This window comes from Gobio gobio, assembly GCF_949357685.1.
Source record: "Gobio gobio genome assembly, chromosome: 20".
NCBI lineage: Eukaryota > Metazoa > Chordata > Actinopteri > Cypriniformes > Gobionidae > Gobio > Gobio gobio.
The window spans coordinates 28,230,552-28,257,936 of record NC_137113.1 but is presented as its reverse complement, the minus strand read 5'-3'; the positions used below and the strand labels follow the sequence as shown (position 1 = coordinate 28,257,936).

The following is a 27,385-nucleotide window of genomic DNA, read 5'->3' as shown; positions in this document are numbered from 1 at the left end:
CTCCGATAAAGGTAAGGGGCGTGACGTTTCCGACATACGTGCACTAGGCGTTTAGCGAATCACAACACACTGGGCCAGCTAACCAATCAGAGCCCATCGCGTATTTTTGAGGGACTGGCTTCATACAACCCGGAAAGCATCAGACCGTTTTACAAGGAGGGACAGAGCAGTGTAGAATAAAGGTCAAATATATGAAAAATAAGGCAATTTTTTTTTAAACGAAGCATGAACACATGTTACAGTGCACCCCACAAACACAGTCAAGCCTTCAAAAGAATGTGTTTTACCACCCCTTTAATATTTACACCTGAGCAGATTAAACTCATGGGTATGGTAAATTTCCCAAAGTGGTGCCAATCACAACACACTGGGCCAGCTAACCAATCACAGCACATTTCGTATTTCGGAAGGAGGGGCTTCACTGAAACAGGAACTACATGGCATGTTCAAGACAGACTGGGGAGAGAGGGGCTGTAGTAATGGGGTTTTTTTTTAACAATCAAGCATGAAAGCATGTTCTAGTACACCCCAAAAAACGAAATCAAGTCTTCGTAAAAGAACATAATAGGACCCCTGTAAACAAATGGAGGAGAGCTTAAGTGACATACTCATGAGCTGTGCAAAGTCTGCAAGAAACTGCGCCTTTGTTCAGATTCCAATTGACATGCTAAGCAGGGCAAGAGATTTGCAATTTTCTGGGAGTATCTATGTATTCATTCTATATGACCTTGAAGTCTGAGGTCTCTCCCAGCCAGTAGCAGAAGAGTCTGGATATGGTATGGAGATTGAACAAACAAAGCAGGCCCAGTTACAGGGCACCCTTCCAACAGAGGGGGAAGGGATGGCCCATACACAGATGTAGCCTTCACACACACACACACACACACACACACACACACACACACACACACACACACACACACACACACACACACACACACACACACACACACACACACACACACACACACACACACACACACACACACACACACACACACACACACACACACACACACACACACACACACACACACATACAAAACGGCCCACAGACCCTGCCCTCTCTCCTGCCCCTGAAACTCACTCTGTCTGAGAGCCACTAGTAGAATATTCCAGAGCTTTCTGTGTCTCACAACAGTACTAAATGTTAAAATTATTAGCTGGAGTGAAATGTCAAGCTGTTTCTTGGCTTCTACGCACTTGCTTCCAGAGTATTCCCCACAGAAATCCTTATTCATTTACCATGCAATGAGGATTTTGACTAAACTAAACAGTAAACTTACCATCAGGGCATTTGAGGCACAAACGCTGTGAAAACCATGATAGAAAGCAGCAAACTGCCTGTAGATGGACTTATTCAGCAGGAAATCAATGTAGAGCTGGACGTATTCTGTGCAGGGACAAACAGATTAATCCTTCAGTAGCGGGAATAAGACAATGGGGCAATTCATGATGAAAAGGGAAAACCAAGTCATGCACATAACTGGGGAGTGGAAACTTTCTCACCTTTTCTGTTTAGGTTGGTTACAGGGATCTTGTCCCCTCCTGGTTTCAGATTATATGACTTGACCACTCCGAGTTCTTCCTGAAAAACCTAGAGAAAAACGTACAGAAACGACCTCCGCTTCCATTTTCTGCAGAACTGAATGTCTAGTTCAATCAGACAAACGTGCTTATCTATTAGATACCATGGAAGGAGAGAAAAGTCTGAGAGCAAACATCCTGATTGTACAGGTCAAGTGGGGACTCACCTGAAACATGGTGTAGAAGTCCTCTTCAACGTTTCCTTCATAGCTGAGGAGTTCCCCAAGCCCATGAGCAAGATCCTGAAATGCACACAGAAGCACTTACATTAGACAAATGTACTGAACTTGCAACTTTTTATATGTGCATTCCTTCTTTGCAGTAGAAGGAACACTTTTAAATACAAATCATAAAAAAGGCATTGACCATACAATAAAGTAGAGATGATAATGTCTCGACATAAGTGACATTATGTGAGGTATCTGTGACTGTGAGAGCATTAAATGTTATGTTGGCTGCACTTCTTTTTAGTTTGTCTAATAAAATAATAGCAGATGGGATGTTTGAGCTGTTTGAGGCGGTAATCTTGCTTTTAATTTGTTTTAAATATTTAATTTGAAGAAAGTAGCAGTAGAGGTTCCACGTCCACATTACCTTTGGAAAAAAGTTTGAAACAAGGAAGCAAACAACGCCCGCAGGCAGTTATGTAAGTTTGGAGAAAGCCAGAGACCGTTAAAACAGAACATCTGGCTCATTTAAATCTGACTTTGCAGTAACAGGAGAGCGAAGGGAAATCAATGTGAAAGTGGAGTGTAACTACTTTTTCAAAATATAATCAACCTCTTGTACATTATATTTCTGCATACATACTAGTCCGTATTATGAGTGTTGCTTCAGAAGAAATAGCTAATATTGGGCGCCCTCTGCTGGACACTGAAGAGGCAATGGCTGAATCTGAACAGACATATCATTATGTCTTCAAAGAAAACATAAATTAGCTTAGTAGTACACTGAAACCATTCAGTCATGATTATCAAATGTGTTTCTAATTAAATGTATTTAAAAGTTGTCTGTGATCTTACTAAGTTTAATAGTATACCATTTTAAGAAACAACTGTAATGGTATAGGGGAGACCAAGACTAGTTGTCAAGCAGTGAAGTTGCTTGCTACAATGTTTGTATCTCAGTAAAGGTTTTGAGTCAAAAGTACAATTGCACAAATGTGTGTTTACTTCAGTGGTGGCTTTGCATGTTGGTTTCAAATACCTAGTCCAATTCTGTTGGGTAAATAAGTGAACTACACTACCGTTCAAAAGTATATTTAATGTTTTTTGGGGAAAAAAAAGTATCTTATGCTCACCAAGGCTGCATTTATTTGACCAAAAATACAGTAAAAACAGAAGCATAGTGAAATAAGTTCTTTAATAAAAATATGAATAAGCCATCAGCCATTACTTCAGTGTGGCATGATTCTTCATATCATTCTATAATGCTGATTTGGATATATACTCATGAAACATGTATTATTAATATAGCTGTTAAAATCAGTTGTGCTTCTTAATATTTTTGTCAAAACATTATTTTTTTTCAGGATTCTTTGGATTCAGTATTCTTAAAAAAAAAAAAAAAGAATTAATTTGAAATAGAAATCTTTTGCAACATTATAAATGTCACTTTTGATCAAATCAATCACTGCTGAATAAAATAATTAATTTCTTTAAAAAAAAACTTTTCTACATTTCCTACATTTTCTAAATTATCTACACATTCAGATAATGTTTTTGCTACCTTGTTTGTTTCATAATTACCAGTAATAACTAACATTAATTTTGTACTTGATATTTTGCTATATTAGAAACTGAACATGAGAAACTGGCATTTGAAGGGTTAAGAAAAAAACACATGATACTTAAAAGGCCTTTTGTGAGATTCACAAGACAGACATGACTGTATCAGAAGAGCTGAAAGCCAACAGAGTGCTATTACTGAACAATAAACCATCATTAATCGCATCCAGGAGACTAGAAAACAGGAGTGTGTGAGCCTGTGATGGCTGGGTGACAGCCTGGAAGTGCAAACGATAATGTGAAAGCTATTTCTGCCTCCAGTGATATTCTGTCAGCCATCTACAATGTTTATATATGACTGAGTGATCTCAATGTCACCATATAATGAGAAACACGTCCAAAATAGTACATACAAGCTATTTGGGCTGCTGGATATTGGACTAAAAATGTGTTACACTGCACAATGACAGTTGGTTGTTCACCCATCAGCGACTGACAAACTCTGTATTCATCAGGATTTGGCTGGATTGAATATTATGCCACGAGATGTGTCACAGCTTGTGTACATACAGGCATAATCTGCTGGAGGTCGTCCAGGGTGAGCGTCGCCATGCCAACGGGGGTGTCGAGGTCACAGGGCACAATGGGCGGGGTCAGCAGCTTCTTGTAGACACAGGGGGGGAAGCGGATGTCCAGTGTGATGCTGTTATACACAGCCAGGCCCATAAGCTGACAGATGGGGTTAAGTGCACACAGCTGGAAAGATTCACAGACCTGACACACACCTCCAGCCTTCTGTTACACAATGGCTGCGTCTGAAACCAAAGGCAGCTTCCTCACTGCTTTCCATAATTGTCATGTCTAATAATCTAAAGCAAAGTCCAGTGAGCTTTAGTCATAACCAAGCAAACATTTAATGGTTGCAATGCTTTTTTATGAGCATAAATTGAATTTAAAAAAAGTTTTTTGAAAACCATTCAAAAGTTTGGGGTCAGTAAGACTTTAATACTTCTAAAAGGATTGCATGAAATTGATTAAAGGGATAGTTCACCCAAAAACGAAAATGTGATGTTTTTCTGCTTACCCCTAAGGCATCCAAGATGTGGGTGTCTTCGTTTCTTCAGTAGAACACAAATTAAGATTTTTAACTCCAACCGTTGCTGTGTGTCACTCATATAATGCTTCTCAATGGGGTCTAATTCTATTAGAGTAAAAAAAACATGGACAGACAACTTCAAATTAAATTCGTGATGACACATTGATGTCTTAAGACACGAATTGATCGGTTTCTGAGAGAAACCCAACGGTATTTATGCAAATATATCATCTCATATCAGACGAACGCTTCAGCTCTGCAGACTGCCATCACTTCCTGTGAGTGAGGTCAAAATTACAGCCGGGTCATAGATATGTATACATAGATTCCTCATTCGAGTGATCCACGCCATGATCCACGCAGGCACTAATGAGGAATCTATGTATATATCTATGACCCGGCTGTAATTTTGACCTCACTCACAGGAAGTTATGTCAGTCTGCAGAGCTGAAGCGTTCGTCTTATGTGAGGTGATATATTTGCATAAATATCGTTGTGTTTTTCTCAGAAACCGATCGTTTCGTGTCTTAAGACATCAATGTGTCGTCACGAGCCGCGGGTTTAATTTGAAGTTGTCTGTCCATGTTTTTTTTACTCTAATAGAATTAGACCCCATTGACAAGCATTATATGAGTGACACACAGCAACGGTTGGAGTTAAAAATCTTCATTTTTGTTCTACTGAAGAAACAAACACACCTACATCTTGGATGCCTTAGGGGTAAGCAGAAAAACATCACATTTTCGTTTTTTTGGGTGAACTATCCCTTTAAAAGAGACAGTAAATACATTTATAATATAACTGAAGTTTTCTATTTCAAATAAATGGTGTTCTTTCGAACTTTATATTAGATTTAAGATCATTGTTTCAACAAAAATATTAAAACATTGATGATAATGATAAATGTTTTTCAGCACCAAATCAGCATATTGATTTAATCCATATATTGATTTCTGAAGGATCATGTCTCTGAAGACTGAAATAATGGCTGCTGAAAATTCAACTTTGCCATCACACAAATTAATTAAATAGTTATAATAATAATAAAAAAGTTATCTTAAAGGGTTAGTTCACCCAAAAATGAAAATTCTGTCATTAATTACTCACCCTCATGTCGTTCGACACCCGTAAGACCTCCGTTCATATTCGGAACACAAATGAAGATATTTTAGTTGAAAGCTGATGGCTGAGAAAGGCTTCACACAGGCCTCCATTGGCATTCAGTACATTGACACTTCCAAGATCCATGAAAGGCACTTAAAACGTCGTTACAAAGTCTATCTCACCACAGTGGCTCTACAATAATCATACAATGCGACGACAATAGTTTTTGTGCGCAAAAAAAAATCAAAATAACACCTTTATCCAACTTGTTCTTGTCTTCCGTGTGCGCCTCCACGACGCATGCGCGAGAATATGACGTAGCGCCGGTGTTCGGGAATCGATGAAATACACACTTAAGCTCCATTTTGAGCACTACGCCGAGACCTAAAGCACGATCAATGTAGAATCCAACAGCTTAGACACGCGCGTCTTCCTCTGCTCGTAAACAAATCGCTTCTGGGTCATATGTCCGAACGCCGGATCTGCGTCATATTCTCGCGCATGCGTCGTGGAGGCATACACGGAAGTCGAGAACAAGTTGGATAAAGGTGTTAATTTGATTTTTTTTTGCGCACAAAAACTATTGTCGTCGCATTGTATGATTATTGTAGAGCCACTGTGGTGAGATAGACTTTGTAACGACGTTTTAAGTGCCTTTCATGGATCTTGGAAGTGTCAATGTACTGAATGCCAATGGAGGCCTGTGTGAAGCCTTTCTCAGCATCAGCTTTCAACTAAAATATCTTCATTTGTGTTCCGAATATGAACGGAGGTCTTACGGGTGTCCAACGACATGAGGGTGAGTAATTAATGACAGAATTTTCATTTTTGGGTGAACTAACCCTTTAAAATGTAATAACATTTCACAATATTGCTTTTTATTGGTTTTTGTTGTTGTTTTTTTATCAAATAAATACAGCCTTGGTGAGCATAAGGGACTTTGAGCAAAATAAAAAAATTCTACCAATCCCAAACTTTTAACCGGTAGATTATACGCACAGGATTATGGGATAGGGCCGCTTGATTAAGTGTGTTTGATTAGGGCTGGAACTAAACTCTGCAGGAAAGTGGACCTTGAAGGGTAGAGCTGCTCTATATGTTAAAGTACTAGTGCTCATTTGAATAAGAACGCCCCTACCCTAAACACACATACTATTGAATAGCAATAGCAAGTAGAAAATAATGATATATGGCTGTAATGGAAAAAGTCTGAGCCCTTTGATATGTCTCACCCTAACTTCCGCTTTCAATGTCAACACAAGAAAGAAAACTTGATACATCCTTTAAATTTGTCAGCATAAAATAAAAAATAAAAATGCGTTTTCCAAATGTATGTTGTGAATGATTCATCCATGCATGCACATAAATTTGAATCAATATATCATAACTCAATCTCCCATGTAAGACTTCTCTCTGGTGACGTATGCCGGACTTCTCTAATCATTTTGTTGCATAAACCCCATCCCTTTTTAACAATTAGCTTCAGATGTGCCTCAATCTAACCAACAACTGATGGACAGAACCCTGCCGTACACTTTTTTTCCTTTACAATTTTCAAAAAGTGAAATACAAACACCAAGATAATGCACTTAATTAGCCGAAAAAAGTGTGGATGTTGGACACTTCATGCACTCAACTGTTGCAGCTTTCCTTATGTAGCTGGGGGGGAGGGACTATATTAGGCAGCAAGTGAACATTTTGTCCTCAAAGTTGATGTGTTAGAAGCAGGAAAAATGGGCAAGCGTAAGGATTTGAGCGAGTTTGACAAGAGCCAAATTGTGATGGCTAGACGACATCTCCAAAACTGCAGCTCTGGTGGGTTGTCCCCGGTCTGTAATGGTCAGTATCTATCAAAAGTGGTCAGAGGAAGGAACAGTGGTGAACCAGCTACAGGGTCATGGTCTGCAATGGTCAGTATCTATCAAAAGTGGTCAGAGGAAGGAACAGTGGTGAACCAGCTTGGATGCAATCCAAGGCTCATTGATGCACGTGGGGAGTGAAGGCTGGCCCGTGTGGTCCGATCAAACAAACGAGCTACTGAGGCTCAAACTGCTCAAGAAGTTAATGCTGGTTCTGATAGAAAGGGGTCAGAATACACAGAGCATCCCAGTTTGTTGTGTATGGGGCTGCATAGCCGCAGACCAGTCAGGGTGCCCATGCTGACCCCTGACCACTGCCAAAAGCACCAACAATTTGGGCATGTGAGCATCAGAACTGGACCACGGAGCAATGGAAGAATATGACCTGATCTGATGAATCACGTTTTCTTTTCATTCATTCTTTTCATTTCTTTTTGTGCATGTGCGTCGCTTACCAGGATGCACTATGGGAAGAAGGCAAGCCGGCGGAGGCAGTGATGCTTTGGGCAATGTTCTGCTGGGAAACCTTGGGTCCTGCCATCCATGTGGATGTGACTTTGACACATACCACCTACCTAAGCATTATTGCAGACCATGTACAACCTTTCATGGAAACAGTATTCCCTGGTCGCTCTTTCAGCAGATAATGCCCTGCCACAAAGCAAAAATGGTTCAGGAATGGTTTGAGGAGCACAACAACGAGTTTGAGGAGTTGACTTGGCCTCCAAATTCCCCAGATCTCACTCCAATTGAGTATCTGAGGGATGTACTGAACAAACAAGTCTGATCCATGGAGGCTCCTCCTCACAACTTACAGGACTTGCTATAATCTGCTGCTAACATCTTGGTGCCAGCACACCTTCAGGGGTCTAGTGGAGTCCATTCCTCGACAGGTCGGGCCTGTTTTGGCAGCAAAGGGGGACCAACATAATATTAGTCATAATGTTATGCCTGATCAGTATAAGTGTATAGTGTTTAGTATGTCATTTGGGACACAAGTTCTTTCTGTGCAACTAGTGGCAGCAAATGGAATTGTAATCAGTTTGAGCAACCCAATTGAATACCAATTGAAGATGAAGAAGCGATTGTAACGCTTTGTGGTTCATATTTCCTAATATCCCAACATCACCTAAAGCATCACAGTAAGCTGCATGGAAGAACACCCAACAGGTGTATAATACATTTAGAGGAAAAAGTGAAGAGCCCTGCGAGTAAGTGCTTTCAGCTGTGGCTGACAACTCAACCCCATGTGCTCTCCATATGTGTATTGAGGGCGATGGAAAAAAGTCCTCGGCTCAGGAGAGAGTGAGAGAGAGAGAGAGAGAGAGAGAGAGAGAGAGAGAGAGAGCAGACAGGCGGGACAGTTTCCATGAAGACTGCAGCGATGAGACAACACAAACGAGCCCTGGCTGTTCCTAATGGGACAAAACAAAAGAATCTTTATTTCATAATTTTTCACTGATGTGACACAGCAATTCTGTGCTGCAGGAGTGAGAACTCAGAGGCCAGGTCGTGTGCTGGACCGGCAGCCACATGTTTCGAGAAGCCCGAGCCAGGGGGGCAATTAGAGGGGTAACTACAGGACAAGGCAGGCTTTGGCTGCCACCATGTCTCTCCTCACACATTCCAGAGAGCACCATGCGGACCAGGTCTCTACACTGACACGTGCACCACATCATCCACAAAGCCATTTAACAACCATAACTATATCTGTGCATCTTTCATTAGTGTCATATTGCATTATAACCCTGTGTAATTGACATTTAGAAATCACAAGGCATAAAAATAACATATGCTCTATTTTCACTTCATCATAGCACAGTTTGGTGGCAGAAAATACATTTCCCACCAGAAAACAGAAGGATGAGAACAAACCTCAGAAGTGTGTGCCAAGTGGGAGCTGACTCTATATTTATGCACTATTTTAAGTTCGTCACACCCACACGTGACCACCTATACTGTATAAACTGCAGGGAAATGAAAGGATACGGCGCCAACCAATCGGAACTCAGAGTAGTTGTCACATTTCCAGCTGCTGAACCAATGACACTGGGACTCCTTCACATACGTGAACATGCCTGTAACAAGACACACAGACACAGAATAGAACAATTAACATTAATGAGCAGAACCCAGCTGATTGTGTTATTTATTTACACACACTGTCAATATAAAATAGGCAAATTAAGTAACGACTGGAAGTCTGATATTTGAAGTCTGTCTCAGATACTGACACTTTCTTACTAGAACACCGTGTTGAACCAGATATTTTAATACATAATGCATAATGAGTATCAATGATCAACTATTGTGAATTTCAAAACCTTACTAAAGTTTGTTTCCTGAGGAGACATATTTGTTAAGATGATAAGAGTAAACATTTAAACTACAGGGAGTGCAGAATTATTAGGCACGTTGATTTTCTGATCATATTTTTTTTGCAGGCACATTGGACCAATTCCAAACCACAGTAATCCTAATAACTACTATTGATTTAGTATTTAATAATGTATAAGTGATATATAATTGTTCATGAAGGCTGGAAATGAAAATCACCTTATATTCAGGTGTGCAGAATTATTAGGCATGTTTTCTTTTACAGATAAATTGAGCCAAAAAAGAGATTTAACTCAGACTGAAAAGTCACAAAGTATTAAATGCCCATGAGAAGGATGCAATACTAATGCAATACTAGACATTGCAGTTAAGGCGTGACCATTGGACAGTGAAATGCTCGTTGGGTCAGAAGGGTCAGACAAAAACATGTGGCGGAGAAAAGACACCTATTAACCGCAAAAGAATTAAGAATTAAGGTGAAGAATTAAGGGTGAAACCATCAGGAACCCTTTAGTCTCCAGCGCCACCATTTTCCAAAGCTGCAACCTACCTGGAGTCTCCAGAAGTGCAAGGTGTCAGGATCTCAGAGACTTCAGTTAGGTAAAGAATCCTAAAAAATGACCCCCACTAAATAAGAATCATAATCTGGAGTGTTGTAAAATACATGAAGCCTGCTTTTTTATAGGCTTTATAGGTTTTATAGGTTGAGAATGACTCTTGAAGGACCAGCACCACATCCTCTAGTACCACTGTTTGAAGAATTCATCTTCCAGAATCTGGCAGTACGTTTTGGGAGTTCATTTTAGTCCATCCTGAAGTCCGTTTTGCAGAGATGGACTAAAAATGAACTCCCAAAACGTACTGCCAGATTCTGGAAGATGAATTCTTCAAACAGTGGTACTAGAGGATGTGGTGCTGGTCCTTCAAGAGTCACTCTCAACCTATCTGTCCATAAAGCCTATAAAAAAACCTTCTTCATGTATTTTACAACACTTCAGCTTGTGATTCTTATCTAGTGGGGGTCATTTTTTAGGATTCTTTACCTAACTGAAGTCTCTGAGATCCTGACACCTTGCACTTCTGGAGACTCCAGGTAGGTTGCAGCTTTGGAAAATGGTGGCGCTGGAGACTAAAGGGTTCCTGATGGTTTCACCCTTAATTCTTCACCTTAATTCTTAATTATTTTGCAGTTAACAGGTGTCTTTTCTTCACCACCTGTTTTTGTCAGATCCTGCTGACCCAACGAGCATTTCACTGTCCAATGGTCACGCCTTAACTGCAATGTCTAGTATTGCATTAGTATTGCATCCTTCTCATGGGCATTTAATACTTTTTGACTTTTCAGTCTGAGTTAAATCTCTTTTTTGGCTCAATTTATCTGTAAAAGAAAACATGCCTAATAATTCTGCACACCTGAATATAAGGTGATTTTCATTTCCAGCCTTCATGAACAATTATATATCACTTATACATTATTAAATACTAAATCAATAGTAGTTATTAGGATTACTGTGGTTTGGAATTGGTCAAATGTGCCTGGAAAAAAAATATGATCAGAAAATCAACGTGCCTAATAATTCTGCACTCCCTGTAAACCCCAGCTCAGAACTTAACTCCACCCACTGGCAATTTTTGAAAAATGCTGGAAAAATGGGCAGAGCCCAGCGGAGACGAACCGAGGGCGGAGCTGAACCGAGGGCGTAGCTGAACCGAGGGCGGAGCTGAACCGAGGGCGGAGCTGAACCGAGGGCGGAGCTGAACCGAGGGCGGAGCTGAACCGAGGGCGGAGCTGAGCGGAGGGCGGAGACGAACCGAGGGCGGAGCTGAGCGGAGGGTGTGCACCTGAGACCTGCAGTGATGGATTGATTGACAGCTGTCTGACTCCCGAGTCGCAGAGATGGAGAATGACTGGAGTGACGCCAGTAGCTTTGCAACAGAGCGGTCATTCTCCCACACCTTCACCTGAAGTGGAGGAGGGTGAATTGTCTATAGACACAGACCCAGAGCCTTATCAATGTGAGCCGCTGCTCAAACTGCGTTAACTCCCGATGCCGACGATGCTAGTGAAGCAGCAGCGCAAGAGAACTGACCTAATCTATGAACAGTCAATCCTTACACTGAATGCCACTAAAAAGAGATCAGATATCTGATATACATACGATGTATTTTCATTCAAATTAACTGAATCAGAGCAGCAGCGCAGGACCAATAAGTTCAGACCTAAAAGCCTATTATAAACAGATTTCCTCAAATAAGTTAGACTATACGCCAGGGTTATGGTATTGTTGTTCGTTACCACGGCAACCACTTGCGTGTCAGGGTTTGAAAGTGTGTCTCATATATGAAAATTATCTGTACACATGACGGGCGGCAATAATATCGCAAGAAAAGCCTGACGTGTACTGACAACTGCATTATTAAACCATATTTTCTTCATTACAATGTTAAAGCAAGTGTCAAGTGAGTTTCATTCATAATGTTTCTACTTCATGTAATATGACAGTTCATACTGGAGTGAAGCCGTTCTCATCATGTGATTGGGGGAAACATTTCTGAGGGCGTGGTGAGCTCGTGCTAGGGGCGTTGGCAGTGCCATATTACGTCACGATGTACCACAACGTCCAATAGGAAAATTCAACTGCAGTAGCCACCGTTCAACCTTAAGAGGGCAGCACTTTGGCGGTTTTACACCATATTGTATAGAATTAAAACACTTTATACTCAAATGTCAAAACATTTACTCGAATCGAAATGAACAGCATTAATAAAGCCCCAGCATTACAGATCATAAACTAAAAAAAATTTAGGGTTTAGTTACCCTTTAATATTTTTGGCCATTTTGCCTCTCAAGGAAAAAATATGCGAATATATTTTTATGGGGAAAATATACCAGCTGTGAATCATCCAAGAATGGCACTATTTGTCCTGACTGTCTTACCGTAGTCTGTGAGAAAAATCTGTCGAATCAGGAGAAGAAACCACTCTTTTGTGAGTCCACCCATGTCCAACCCAGCTTCCCCAACAAATGTCACTTTCAGTTTTTTCTTCAGGTCTGCTCGCTTTCTCGAAAGCTATTAAAAAAGGGAACACATTTATAGAGGGGCCATTTTTCCAAATTAAGTCTTAGCCAGACTTAGAACTTTCCAGAACATAATGTAAATGCTTTTGGCTGAAAGTCCTTTCAGCCTAGAAAAACAAAATGTAGATTTGTGCTACTTTATCCAGAGCAATGCAGCCCATACAGAAGTTTTTCCTCCTAAAGAGCTAAATAGTTTTTAGTGGTACAAATGAAGTCATGGTAACATCTCCAGGAACAGACGCAAGTTTACGTTTACAGATCTAGACCAAGCAGTATTACCTCATCCAGTGAGTCACTGACCAGCTGCAGACGCCTAACTTTAATGTTGAGAAACAGCAGACTCATATCCACCCTCTGCCTGCGAGCGACCTTGTCCACCAGGGTTTGCTGCATTAGACATAGAGAGGAATGCATTTATCAGTTAACATTCCTCTGAAACAAAACCAATTTACAGAACATGGCCACATCTAGGTTTTATTCCATGCCTCTAGATGTCTTGTTTCTGAGTAACATTTCTTAGACAGATGATGTCTGTCTATTTGCGGTGTATGATGAGATTATTCTCTAGCCACACATCTGTTTATCCTACAGTCTTGACACATATGTTTGGAAGGGAGCCATAGGAATGGCGATTATGCTGCCCCACCCATGCTAGGATTGTTATCAGAAAATACTCTCAGACATTCTCTTAAACAGAGACTACCTTTTTCATCTTAAGGCTATTGTGAGAGCTTTGTATGCATTGTGTCTCACCCTGGCCATGCTGATCATCTGCTGCTCAGAGTCTCTCTGGATAATAGCCTTCTTCACCACTGTGGACAGGATGAAAGGGAACTGACAGAAGGTGAACCTGAGAAAATATAGATCAGAAATGACCTTGTCTGGGGGAGGAGTTTAAAGTGTGCACTTGTGATAGACCAATACATCGGCCAGGTTGATGAATCGAGTGATATAGGTTGACCACTAGTGTATACTGCAAAATCAATTTATAAATTGTATCTTGTTTTTCAGTAAATGTATCTCAGCATCCAGTTCAATTTACTTATGAGGCAAAATTGCATGATTTTATTCAAATTAAGACTTTGGATTCACAGAATATATTTTGAAGTAAGTTTATTTTTCTAATTCCATTAAAAATAGTTATTTCTTTTTTTTAAAGGTCCCATGGCATGGATTTTTTAAATTATTTTATGTTTCTTGAGGTGTACTTAAATTGTTAGTATGGTTTTTACATCAAAAAATTTAAATCCTCTGGCTTGAATGCTCTGTTTCAAGGGGTGTGTCTGATGTGAGACTTCAGTGAAAACGGCTACAGTTGTGATTGGCTGACATCTGGCAGAGGGGGCGTGGATTAGCGAGGCACCGTCTGACTCATAGACAGTAAAAGAAATGGACACAGCGACCCCATAGACTTCAACACAGAAAAAGTGAAGTCAGTTAGAAGCATCACTTCCTGATGGCTGATGTACTGCAGCCTCAGACTGAGCTTGACCAGATGTGACGTGATCAGCCTGTCTGACAGTGGCAAGTCTTCTAGTAGTTGTGCAAAGTGAATTCTGAATCACGTTGTTGAAATATTTTGTCCTGTTGCTTTTGGCTCTCTATGGGCTTCTCCCTATGCTTCTCCCTATGCTTCTCCCTATGCTTCTCCCTTGACTTTATGCCTCCACGTCCCCCCGATTGCCTCATAGACAGTAAAAGATTGCCTGCGAGCTTCTCCTCGGGTCTATATGGTAATTTCTCTACTATGCCCGCGTGGTTATGACGCAATCGTTAGCCTATTTTTTACAAAAACGGCTTCTACGGGGCGATAGTGTAAGATACAAGGTAATGGAGCCTCTTATACATTGTCGTGTTTCTTTAGAAATAAACAATGGACAAATAGAGTCTTTAAACACCTCAGATGCAAAGTTATTTGCTGTCAAAGTGACACCAAAATGAATGGGAGTCAATGGGATGCTAACAGCAGGTGATGGCTTGGTTAGCAATGGCTGCCCCTATGGAAGGTACGCTTTCCGGGGGCTGTTGAGAGCGCTGTGTAGGGCTGTATGATTAATCGAAAAATAATCGAAAACCGACATTCAGAACCTCTAACCGACGTATTTTTCCCATGTCGGTTATTTCGGTTTTCACGTGACTCCGCCCCGTCAGTCACATCAAGTGCAGTTTGCAGGCACACAGAGATGCAGGAGCAGTTATCTGTGTTTATAGATGTCCAGACTCACTATAGTAACTGCATGTTTTACACAGTTTATACAGGTCAGTTAATTGCTGTTCTTATAGCCTACGCGCTGACACACACACACACACAGACGGCGTGTGCAAGCCCCGAAGCCAGATCGCTTTCACTTTCATCCTAATAAAGTTTGTCAAGTAAATGCGTTTAAAGGCTTGCCAGTTTCAACATTTAAAGCGATTGTGCAATTTTCAAAAACAACAATACGGAAAACTTATCCATTCAGTGCTCAGCTTTTTTCTGTGAGACAGAGAGCTGAGCCGTGTCGCGTCTCTGACAACACACACCCTGAAGGCAGATTCACCTGCGTCCTCACAAAGCTTTGTCATTTGAATGTGTTTTAAGGCCTGCCAGTTTGAACATTAAGGCGATTTTAGACCATCAGATGTGTATTATGTTGAACTAATGCCTGATATATTGTGAAAAACGAGCACTCAGACAGAAGCACATCACGTGAAGATCGCGCGCAGAGAGCAGCAGAAACGCAGTGTCAACGCTGTCCTATGACTAAAGTAAAGTCACTAAAGTAGCTGAGAAACTCAACCGTTATAGGCATATATTTTAATACCTTTGAAGTAAGTACAAACCACAGCTTCATAATGAATGGAGACGGTATGAGTAATTCACACACACAATCACTCTCTCATTAATGCATTCAAATAAATGTAATGTAGGCCTACAGTGTTAATTTATCTGTATCTGATGTACAACAAGCAGAAATCTGCCCCATAGACAATAACTGCTGAAAGTGAACCGTTTCCTTCAAGTATTTTAAAATCACAAAGAAATGTCACCTTTAATAGTAGAAAATATTTACAGTACAAACCTTATCAGTGAACTTACTCAAAAACCTTATGAGGGCAAAAAAAAAGAAAAATAATCGTTCATTAATCGTAATCGAGGTAAAATATTCAATTAATCGAGATTTTTATTTTTGGTCAAATCGTTACAGCCCTAGCGCTGGGAGCGCAAGTTTATTTTGTGTGTATCTGAGAGTTCTGAATAAACACGAGTCCCAGTCACGCCGACCCTGTCTTCTTCCTCCGTATTCTACGAACTTTGCAACGTGGAATCCCTCTCGATTACTTTTACTAAGTTTTTTTTACCATCACAGCCGTCGAGATGAACAAATCGTCAAAGTGTTGACTTTAGCATTATTTTTATATCTTTCCCCATCACATGAAAGCTGCAGTGACAAGCATTGAGTACAGGTGATCTCGTCATTGCAATGCATTTTCTCTCACAAAATGCTTTGACCACAACTAACAGCAAATACAATATCGACATGAATACAGTAAGAGCTTTGTTGTGCAGCATAACAGCGTCATTCATTATAACGGCAGTTTGGACAAGTGTGCAGATACACTCGCGACGATGTGATTGACAGATCGGAACATTATAAAGAGAGTGTTCTATGATCGCTTTCTGTAGTTTAATAATTTAAATAACAGATTTGTTTCATGCTACTAACAGGAACGATGTGAAGTTTATCGTTTTAGTCACTGGCTTGATTCATTGATGCATTACGACGGCTGGCGGCGGGACTGACAGTATTAAACGATTTAGAAAGAAAGTCTGAGTGAACTTGAATGATTAGCTACACATCAGAAATCACTGATCACAGATCAGGCATTAATGAACACTGTTACTCACTGTTTGTGGCGGTGCTGTCGAATCCATATCGTAAAGTCTGTTTGTAAAGCCTGTGCTGACATCGCGACTGATAAACTTAATCCATTCTCTCCAAATTCTCTAGGCGGGCAAAGCAGAGGAAGGGGAGGTAACCGTTCCCCGTATGACGACATACAAGGAAGATTCCAGATCGGCTCGTCTGAGCTCTCATTTTCTCAAAGGCAGAGAAAGACAGCCAGAACTCGGTTTACACCCATCAAAACTTCTAGCCACTTGGGGACCATATACAGGCTAGGGGAACTCATATTAATGTTAAAAAAACCTCATAAAATGAGAAGTTCATGCCATGGGACCTTTAAACATTCACTACAATTCAATACTTGGGTTTGGTGAGATTTTATAATATTTTTGAAAGAATTCTCTTATGCTCACTAAGGTTGCATTAATTTGTAAAATACAGTAAAAACAGTAATAGTGTAAAATATTATTACAATTTAAAATAGCCTAAAATGTCTATTTTAATAATTTAAAAAAATGTGTAGAAAAAAACATTAATCCAGTCTTCACATCATGAAGTGTCACATTATCCTTCACAACACAAGCCATTTTAAAATGCTAATTTGGTGCTGAATAAACATTTAGTCTCATTATTATTATCAATGCAGAAAACAGTACTAATATTTTTGTGGAAACCATGATACATTTTTTTCAGGATTAAAGATGGATGTATAGAAGGTTACCGTCACTTTTAATGAATGTAATGCATTTATACTGAATGAAATGAATTTCTTAAAAACATAACCTAATTGTAGTTTATTTTAATGACTTTTCACACATAAATCGTACTTTTGCCGCATTGTTTGGTAAAAAATCCTTAAAACAAGCAAAATTGCATAAACAATATGATTTGGTTTTAGACGATATTTTATTTTGAAAAGATATTCTTGCTGTCACACCTGTTTGAATTTCCGTGAGCCTGCCACGTGTGGTAATCCTCCATAAAGTCTATGTGGTCCAGGGTTAGGTTGTAGAAATCAGTGAAAGGGATGATGGGGGAACAGGAAATGCTGTTTGCCGCATCTGTTAAAACAAGATCAATGTTTTTTTTTTATTGTTCAGAATCAGTTCTAAAATATTACGGGAAAGCATCTCCAGCTTTCTCCAAGCCCTCCCTAGTGGCTAGCACAATGGTACTCACTAAGCAGGGACAGGACTTTAGTGGCTGAGGGAATCCACCAAGAGCATTTGACCATGGGCGGCAACTCTTCTGGCTTGGCAGGAAATAGGCGGGTGGTGATGAAGAGCTGCAAGCGCTCCACCAGCTGTTTGAAGCGCTTCTGAGGCAGCCTATAAGATGAAACATCGTAAACAGAAAGTTATAATCCATACACTCTTTTTTTTAAAAGTCAGTTTGTGTAATGCCTTTACACTGGCTGCCTTGACTGTTGTATAGTGCAGAATTCAATTATATTTTGTTGAATTTATACATTTTACAAATACTTAAGATAAAAAAGGCAATAACTCATTTATTTAAAAGAAATGTGGTCAAGCATTAAATTCTTAAACATTTTACTGACCACAAACTTTTGAATGGCAGAATATTTGAATGACATAAATTGTACAAACGTCACATATTTTATTTAAAAGAAACACATTATTTAAAACAAAAGAAGCTAAACTTTTCCATTGTGAATTGCTCTCTTGTACAGACTGGCTGCATCGGACTCACTTTTTAAACCAGTGCATCAGGAAATGGTGGTCCGCTTCAGCCAGTCCTGCTATTTGCCTCAGTAAGTGTGCATAAATGACATATGTGGCTGGGCTGGTGTACTGAGGGTTCTGTGACATAGAGAAGCATTTCAGAAAACTTCAAAAAGGAAATATAACTTTTCGTTTAGGAGCAGAGAAAGAAGTCTGGCTTTTAATAAGAAGTGGCATTGCTGCGGAAACCAGCTCTTTTCCTCTCCAGCATGATCTCATCCCTTCCTTCGGCACAGTGAACGCAAATAATACAGAGGCTGCCTGACATTAGTGGCAGACAGATCAGCCCAATAATTGCCTCTGCTTTTCAATTTCACCATGTCCTCTATGGAAATGTAGGTCAGGGAGCCCATCGACAGTCTGATGAATAACGCTATATGCGAAGGATGACATCTGTACATGCTTCTGTTTATGAAAACGTCTAACTCCCACCACCCCTGATCCCCATCAAATGGAGAAAAAAATTTTTTCATAAAGCTGAAACCCCAGAACGAACCGAATTCTAGCTAACCAAGCCATCGTCTCTTTCTCTGCCCACGGCTTCCCAGGCTTAAATCCAGTTGCTTTGTCCTTATTTGGACAGTCCCAGGCCAGCCTGCGCTGGTCATGTGTGAAGTAAACACTTAGCTCACAATCTGTCTGCACTAGAGCAGAGCTATGGCTGGAGTCAATGGGCCATGTGGTGAGAGAGGAGATCAAGAGTTTCCTGCAACTCCAGTTCGCCTCTTACTCAGCCTGGGGTGTTTAACATGGCTGCCAACACAAAGGGCAACTCAAAGACAGATTAGAGCAATTTTGTTATATAAGTGCACATCTATACGATCGCACACAGATAACTGCTTTGGTTTGCAAAGGGAAATTACAGGTATTACAGAAAAGTATCATATGTCTTTGGGTGTAATTAAGGCAATTTTGAATTAATGGCATGTGTTTGGTCACTAGGAAGAGGAGTGAAGAGATCAGCAGTGTTCGGGTATCTAAAAGACTAAAAAGTAACTAAAAGACGCTAACTTTTTAACTAGCGTGACAGTATCTCAGCTATTCTCCAAAAAAAATTTCCAATGAACATCAAAACTCAACAACACTATATTTGTTAATCACATTTCATTGCACATTTCAGAAGCTTTTTAAGCAAGTTGAGGCAATATTCAGACACACTTTCCTAAACTATCTTCTTTCATTCACGTATTTAATAAGTGTTAGGAGAATGAGTTCATTCATACGGTTTACTTAATTAACCAATACATAGATCGACTAAGATTCGCAGATTAAATAAATTAATCTGATCAGTGCAGTCCCCACATCTTTTTTTGTTGCACATTATTTAGTTACATGCTGATATAAATGTGTTTTCAAATGCGTTCATCCCAGGCTCAAGTGTCTTATATCATTGGAATTGGCAACATTTTCCAAGTGGTGCTCACTGCAGAGTCAAATGATGTCCAGCTCCACCTATCTGGACATCTAATGGAGTAGAGGGATAGAGTAGGGTTAGGGTGTGGTTGGATATTCTAGCTTCACCCATCAGGCCTAAATTACATTTGCTCTTCCTCGCTGGATGTCTAGCGAGGGGAAGCTACACGTAACCTCCATCCATTTGCTCTGCAGTGAGCAGGCGTATCAAATTTTTGGGTATTTTGGATTTTTTTTGAAAAACCTACTTTTCCTAGTCCTAGGTTTTTTGCCCGATCAGAACCAAACCAGTGCAGAAAGTTTCTGAGAGTCTGATTGTCAACAATTGTCAAAAAAGTCCCAGACGGGACGCCAAAACGTTCGAATGGCAGTGGCCGCTTTTACTAAAACCCTCTTGAATGGAATGACATAATTTCATCAAACTTGGTACACCTATGTATGGACTCTGTCTGTGGTCACGTGAAAAAGGACGTGGCGACTGGCCACTTGGTGGCGCTATAAAGTGAGAAAAGAAACATCTATTGCTACGCAACAGTCAGTCCGATTGACTTGAAATCTGGCATGCGGTGTCTTTGTCTACGAGGACATTGGCGTATCTCGAAACACGGCTGCTGTCGGCCAATGAAATTGTCAGACAAGGTTAACAGAGGCTGATCACAACAAAACTTGCTGGGCCTGTAAGAAATTCTAAAGAAATCAGCCACCAAGGGGCGCCTTTGTGTTTTTCTCATGCATAGAAGATTGTATATAACACAATTGTTTTGTACATGCCCACGACATTCATTCCAAATGGTAGAACTCCTCATTCTGAGCCACTATGCCTCTAGGACCACCAGTTTGTATTTTTAGTTGTATAGAAAAAAGAAAAAAAAAACATTTATTCGATTATGTTAATTCTGCCACCGTAATAGGACAATAAATACTAAAGAATAAATACTGCTCTGATTATAACAAGAAACAATATTATCTTATTGTTATACATTTAGAATATTTTCCTAATAAATAGCGTCAATGTAGTAAGCTACTTTTTTGTTAGTAGCTTGTTTTGAAGCTACTTTTTTTAAAAAGGTACTGCATCTTGACTGTATTCTAACTTAAATGCTAATAGCTTTAAAGTAGTTTCAAAGTACCTTCATTAAAACTGAAGGTCAATCCATCAAGCCATGATTTTATAGTAATAGAAAACAAAATAGTAAAAGAAGGCTTTCTTAAGAGATAAACAGAACCAAAAAAATTATGTATTTCTTTAAGAACAAAAAGAAAACCCAAGTGTGTAAAAACAAAGGCATTACCTGCACAAGAACAAAATACGCTCTAAGGTCATCCTTTGTGCGGGGCCTAAAAATACAGAAACAAAGCTGACGGTGATTCTTTTTTAATCACAATTTTCTGCAAAGACTTCATGTCCTCTTTTAGTGCTTCAGTGAGAGAGCACAATGCACTACTCACCCTTTCCATTCTCTTAATAAGCTATTAATAATTCCCTTCAGGACTGATTTCTGTGTGTCTGCAGGCTGCAAATTAGCCAGATAAACCAATTTTGTTAAAACCAAATTCAAAACAACAGACAAAGCACAATGGCTAACTGTGTAATTCAATTATAAGAGAACTTCAGTCAGTATTGACTGGATACATACCGTGTGGAGTAATGCATCATAAACAATATTGACAAATTTGATGTTTATTCCTGAGTCTTCAATGGTGTTGAAGGGAGCATTTGCTTCTTTCTAAGGAGAACATTACAATATAAAAAATTAAGCACACTTTTTTATCCCCTTGCATGGTGCATTTTATATATACTTCCCATATAAAAGTGATGGTAAAACATTAACTGCATTTAAGAATAACATTTTATGATAAAACCATATGCAGATGTTGCTTTTTACTCCCTGAATGAGCTCATTGATTCATTTGGAGACAAAAATGTTCCTCCTTTCACGGTAACGATGTCCAAGAGATCTTATTAAAAACATTGGCTATACTTAAAAGGATGTTACACTCATAAAATTACCATTATTCAAAAGTCTAAATAAAAACACATTTAGACAAGTCAATTATATGCTATTAGTAATTGTGCAAATAGTGCAATTATATATTAAATGATTGTTGTTAAATTTTACAACACACTAAATTAACAGATCATTTACAGTGGGCTGTGATTAAATTGGGCCCTTTGGCAAAGTAAGCTTATGATTAATAGAGATTTCAAGCAATATGAAAACAATCAACAACTAGTTAAAAATTAAACTACTATGTAGGGCTGTAACGATTTGACCAAAAATAAAAACCTTGATTAATTGAACATTTGACCTCGATTACGATTAATGAGCGATTATTTTGCTTTTTTTTTTTTACCTCATAAGGTTGAGTAAGTTCACTGATAAGGTTTGTACTGTAAATATGTTCTACTATTAAAGGTGGATTTTTTTTTCTAATGAAAGTGCATTTCTTTGTGATTTTAAAATACTTGAAGGAAACAAGTATTCCTTCTATTCAGCAGTTATTGTCTATGGGGCAGATTTCTGTTTGTTGTACATCAGATACAGATAAATTAACACTGTAGGCCTACATTACATTTATTTGAATGCATTAATGAGAGAGTGATTGTGAGTGTGAATTACTCTTACTGTCTCTATTCATTATGAAGCTGTGGTTTGTACTTACTTCAAAGGTATTAAAATAACGGTTGAGTTTGTAAGCTACTTTAGTGACTTTACTTTAGTCACAGGACGGCGTTGACACTGCTCTCTGCACGCGATCTTCACGTGATGTGCGAGCTTCTGTCTGAGTGTTCGTTTGTCACAATAAATCAGGCATTAGTTCAACATAATACACATCTGATGGTCGAAACTCGCTTTAATGTTCAAACTGACAGGGCTTAAATCACATACAAATGACAAAGCTTTGCGAGGACGCAGGTGAAAGAGGTCTGCCTTCAGGGTGCGCGCGTTGTCGCGTTTAAACGCATTTACTTGACAAACTTTACGAGCACGAAAGTGAAAGCGGCTTCGGGGCTTGTGCGCGCCGTCTCTCTCTCTGTGTGTGTGTGTCAACGCGTAGGCTATAAGAACAGCAATTAACTGACCTGTATAAACTGAGTGATTCTGGGTATCTATAAACACAGATAACTGCTCCTGCATCTCTGTGTGCCTTCAAACTGCACTTGATGTGACTGACGGGGCGGAGTCACGTGAAAACCGAAATAACCGACATGGGAAAAATACGTCGGTTAGAGGTTCTGAATGTCGGTTTCGGTTATTTTTCGATTAATCGTACAGCCCTACTACTATGTACTAACATTTAAATGAATAATTTGACACAATGCACTTGTTGTGAACATGTTTTACATTGTATTTGTTTAAAAATAATAGCTGATAGCTGTAATTAATTTCTGTAATTACATCTATAATTACACTGACCCTTCCCTTACATCGTATCCCACCCTTAATCATAACCATACCATGAAACTTGTCCATAACCTTACCCGTATCCCACTTCAGCATAGCAGCAAACGTGTTTAGCAATGCAGCATGATCACAATAATCACATCCTACCTACCAGTTACTTTTTATGTAAGTACATTGTAGTTAAAGACACCTAGTATGAAGCGTGAGCACAAAAAAAAAAACACTTGAAAAATTAACAACACATTGTATTGGGAGCTTCAACACACCTTAAAGGCACCATTGAGTTCCAAAAAGGAGTCAAATGTGGTCAAGTAGAAATCATGGACTTGTTTCCAATCCCCTGAGATAGTTGCCCTTTCAACATCGTCCCTACAGCCAGACAAAGACAGTTAAACATACTGTAACTTATCTGGGAATACTGCGGGTGACTGAGAGAAGGAGAAGTACGTACTGAAACTCTTTGGCAGTTTTGGTTCGAATGGGAATAATGGGTTCTGAGACAAAACGAGCCTTCACCTCTGGAGGGAGAACATCAATAGAGATACGATGCTTCTGTCTCACATCTGGACATATTGGGGGAAGCTCTCTCACTGAAAACACACACAAAATAAATTAGACAGCAGCTCACAATATGATCAAGATGGGCCATTTTGCAATCACTCTCCAGATAACAATTACCTGATCAAAAACAACTATCTAAACAATGACTCTCAGCATCCCAACAACTACCTAGTAACATGCAATTTACCATCAGCACAAATTGTTATTATATTTAAAGGCACCCTAATCCTTCATTCTTAACAAATGTACTGAATAAGGCTGATGAGTTCAAATTCACAAAACTACTTGTACTTGTGGACTAGAGTTAGGAACAACTGACGTTTTCACAGGTTCGGCCAGTGAATTTACAAGGAGAAGTGAGATATTTAACGAGCTTTAGCACTGCGTCAGGCCCCCAGCCCGTGTAGTGTCTTACTTAACAAGCCCCCAGCTCATTTGTGCTAAAGACATTTTAGATGTGAACACGCTTAAGCCTTGTCAGAGACTTGAAGATGAATGCATCACATATACATGTTTCAAACATCTTTGATCTCCAAGACAAAGAAAGGAAAACATCTGCTTAAAACACTGAAGTGGTTATTAATTCAAAGCAGCCGAATCAACAGCTTTGAAATGCAATGAGTTTGTTTGCCCCATGTTGTAAAAGGGAATTACCTTTAAATCACCCATGCATATAATTTTTAAGCCATAGTAAACTTTGCTTGTGTTACCGGCTTGTAGACCTAAAGCACACTGTGGATGTATTTGATAATCAAAAGTTATGTAACCAGAATTAGCCAGATATCTACCGAGAATTAGTGGCAGGGCTGGAAGGGGTCTGACCTTGTTTAACTGCAGGTAGCAGGAACGGAGAAGAGAGACTTTGGCTGCCTGACTCTCTTTTGTGATTCAGGGTGGAGATAAAGCTTCCATAAGAGGAGAAAGGGAGCTTCGGTCCACGATCCAAGCTCTGCTGATCAAAAACAATCCACGTTATATTCCAATATTTCTAGAAAATAAACTGTGCTGCAGTACTGCTTGCTGCTGGTAAAAAAGTGCACATATGACACTGAAAACAGATACTACAATAAACTATTTGTACACTAAACTGACAGATTAACATCTAATTGAGCAAAATAAGAAAAATACATTGTACTAAAATACACCCCTCCCCCTTATTCAAATATTTGAATTAAAAGAAGTATCAGTTAGAAGAAAAAGAAAATACATATTAAAACCGATTTAAACAATAGGAGGAAAATAAGACCTTGTTAATTGAGATTGTGTCACTCATTGCGTAACCAGAAGCATCAGTGTTGTTTTGCAGAAACGAAACATTGGCTATTCTGTGTGCTTTCAACATTAAGAAAATATAAACTCGCTAGGTTTAGCTAAATATTCCATGAATATTTAATTTTACTGACTTTTTACACTACATAAAGTGTGTTGTCTCAAATTTCCATTAGGTTAATCACGCTACGTTAGTCAATAGCAGTGATGCATTAAAAAATAAATAAATAATTCACATCAATTGTGTTTAAAAAAATCTGCATTCATAACGTTGATTTTTTTTTCTCTCTCTTTCTTATATTGTATATTTGTAAAATATAAGGTATATTAACCATAGTCGGTAATAGCCTATTTGAAAAGCAGAAAAATACTTACATGGTTTAGTATAGGAGGAAGTCTGTCTCTATCCCTTTCTTCAAGTGGACAGTTATTTTCGCTCATGTTTAGATGCATGTCCTCTGAAGAAAAGCCTTTCGAGCACAGTTACATGGCTTATTTATGTGGGGAAAAGTATTTTTCCCGTCGGCGTAATCTCACTGCTCACTTTCCTTTCACTTTGAGAAATACAGCAACAGTAGCCAAGTGAGTCCAGAACTGTATGTTCTTTTCGCTAAGCAGGTGAGTTTTGGAGACCACGATGACCAAAAAGGCTTGCTTGTCAGAGAGAAAAAACGAAATGGATAAGAAGAAAAGTAAAAAGAAATGCTACAAAAATCTTCGCGACGCTGCGTTTAGTGAGTGAAGTAACTTGTTGAAGAAGTGCCGTGGCGTCTGTGTGCAGTCCAGCTGTACGCTGGCGCCATGTTGTTGAGGATGAGGATGATGATGATGATGATGAGGTTTGTAGTTACCGACTTGGATACGGCCTCTGCCTCGACGTAACACTGGGGCCGTGCTGTGCTGAGTCAGATTTATTGCACACCGCTAATTAAGATCTTTCCTAGAAGTAAACATACACCCAGCGAAAGTCTATATTTGTATGTCAAAATCACATTTTGGTGGTCGAAGAATACAAAATAACGGCTTTTCATAGCTCATAGAAAGTGGTGAAAGATAAATATAGGGCCATATGTTAGGCCTACTGTCAACTATAGTGGACATGTTTAAATGTTTTTGTTAATCGAGACCAGGCATGTCTTGCGTGAATGTTACATTGTCAGCTTTTCTCTCATACCATATTTTTGGGGGTGTGGCCAAATGTGCTAAATAATATATGGCCTAAAGATGAAACGTGTGATTAATATAATATAATATTAACACAAATAATACAAAGGCTAACTAATAATGTAGCCTAGTATAATATATTATATTATGAGCATATTAAGCCATGCATTACCACCAGGGGCGATTCTAGGATTTTCATTTTAGGGGGGCTCAGCCCCCAGTGAGGGTATGAAAAAAAAAAAGGTAAGACTTTAGTTTAGGGTCCAATTCTCACCATTAACTAGTAGCTATTAGTATGCATATTAGGATATTGGCTGTTTATTATTTCATTTCGGGGGCACGGTCCCTCAAGAAAATTTTGATTTCTATTATATGTGCATTTTAAGATGTTCTGAACGCCAAAAAATTAGATAACAATAGCTTGAAAACAATGTAAGTGGGCAGATATGACTGATACAGTTTTTCCATTTTTGTCAGTGAAGAAAGTATACATATGTTCAGTGTTGGGGAAAGTTACTTTGAAAAGTAATGCATTACAATATTGCGTTACTCCCTTAAAAAGTAACTAATTGAGTTACTTAGTTACTTTTTAAGAAAAGTAATGCGTTACTTTACTTCTGCGTTACTTTTGCATTACTTTTTCTCACCTGGGCTGGGCTTGCTTTTTTGTTTAGTTTTTTAATAGCAAAAAAAATCCTTTTTTGTGCAAATGTAAAGACCTCTTCATACCAAAATTGAAATAATAAGCCTCAGGCTGAGATAAAAATGCAAATTTACGCATGAACCATACTGCCGTGCTGTGCTGCCATTCTGGATAATGGAAGAATAGGATGCAGGAGAAAAACGTTTTATCAATAAAAACAAAAAATCTAGTAATTTTTGCTCATGGCTTAACTGAATCAAAGATCAGCAGCACGACATTGGTCAATAAAGGTAGATTAAATGCATAAAAATATTTGTTTTATTTAACATTTATATATTTGAGGTTTGCATAGTACTCTGATTTTGCATTTGACTGATGTTATTAATTTTGAGGAGTACTGAATCTTTATTGTGCAAGTGAGATGAATAAATGCTCACATTTAGTCTAGAACTACAATAACACATTTGCACACAACGCCTCTGCACTTACTCTCGATTTTTCTCAACATGG

General features: G+C 39.1%; 1 protein-coding gene across 2 annotated transcripts in view; it reads right to left on the bottom strand.

Moving 5' to 3' along the window:
* Positions 1 to 26,177, bottom strand: part of hectd2 (HECT domain containing 2) — a 39,098-nt gene extending 12,921 nt beyond the window's left edge. For both annotated transcript variants that reach the window (XR_013818672.1, XM_079846077.1), the window contains exons 1-18: positions 25,444 to 26,177; positions 24,622 to 24,748; positions 23,690 to 23,828; positions 23,505 to 23,607; positions 21,469 to 21,558; positions 21,281 to 21,345; positions 21,124 to 21,169; positions 18,387 to 18,496; positions 17,856 to 18,004; positions 17,614 to 17,737; positions 13,543 to 13,639; positions 13,069 to 13,176; positions 12,649 to 12,781; positions 9,363 to 9,451; positions 3,885 to 4,043; positions 1,755 to 1,829; positions 1,510 to 1,597; positions 1,287 to 1,393 (exon numbers count right to left, since the gene is read on the bottom strand). Coding sequence is in view for 1 of the 2 variants with exons in the window: in XM_079846077.1 (XP_079702203.1) it covers positions 1,287 to 1,393; positions 1,510 to 1,597; positions 1,755 to 1,829; positions 3,885 to 4,043; positions 9,363 to 9,451; positions 12,649 to 12,781; positions 13,069 to 13,176; positions 13,543 to 13,639; positions 17,614 to 17,737; positions 17,856 to 18,004; positions 18,387 to 18,496; positions 21,124 to 21,169; positions 21,281 to 21,345; positions 21,469 to 21,558; positions 23,505 to 23,607; positions 23,690 to 23,828; positions 24,622 to 24,748; positions 25,444 to 25,521 (1,887 nt within the window). In the remaining variant the exon portion in view is untranslated. The remainder of the gene's footprint in view (positions 1 to 1,286; positions 1,394 to 1,509; positions 1,598 to 1,754; positions 1,830 to 3,884; positions 4,044 to 9,362; positions 9,452 to 12,648; positions 12,782 to 13,068; positions 13,177 to 13,542; positions 13,640 to 17,613; positions 17,738 to 17,855; positions 18,005 to 18,386; positions 18,497 to 21,123; positions 21,170 to 21,280; positions 21,346 to 21,468; positions 21,559 to 23,504; positions 23,608 to 23,689; positions 23,829 to 24,621; positions 24,749 to 25,443) is intronic.
* Between the last annotated feature and the right edge of the window lie 1,208 nt (positions 26,178 to 27,385).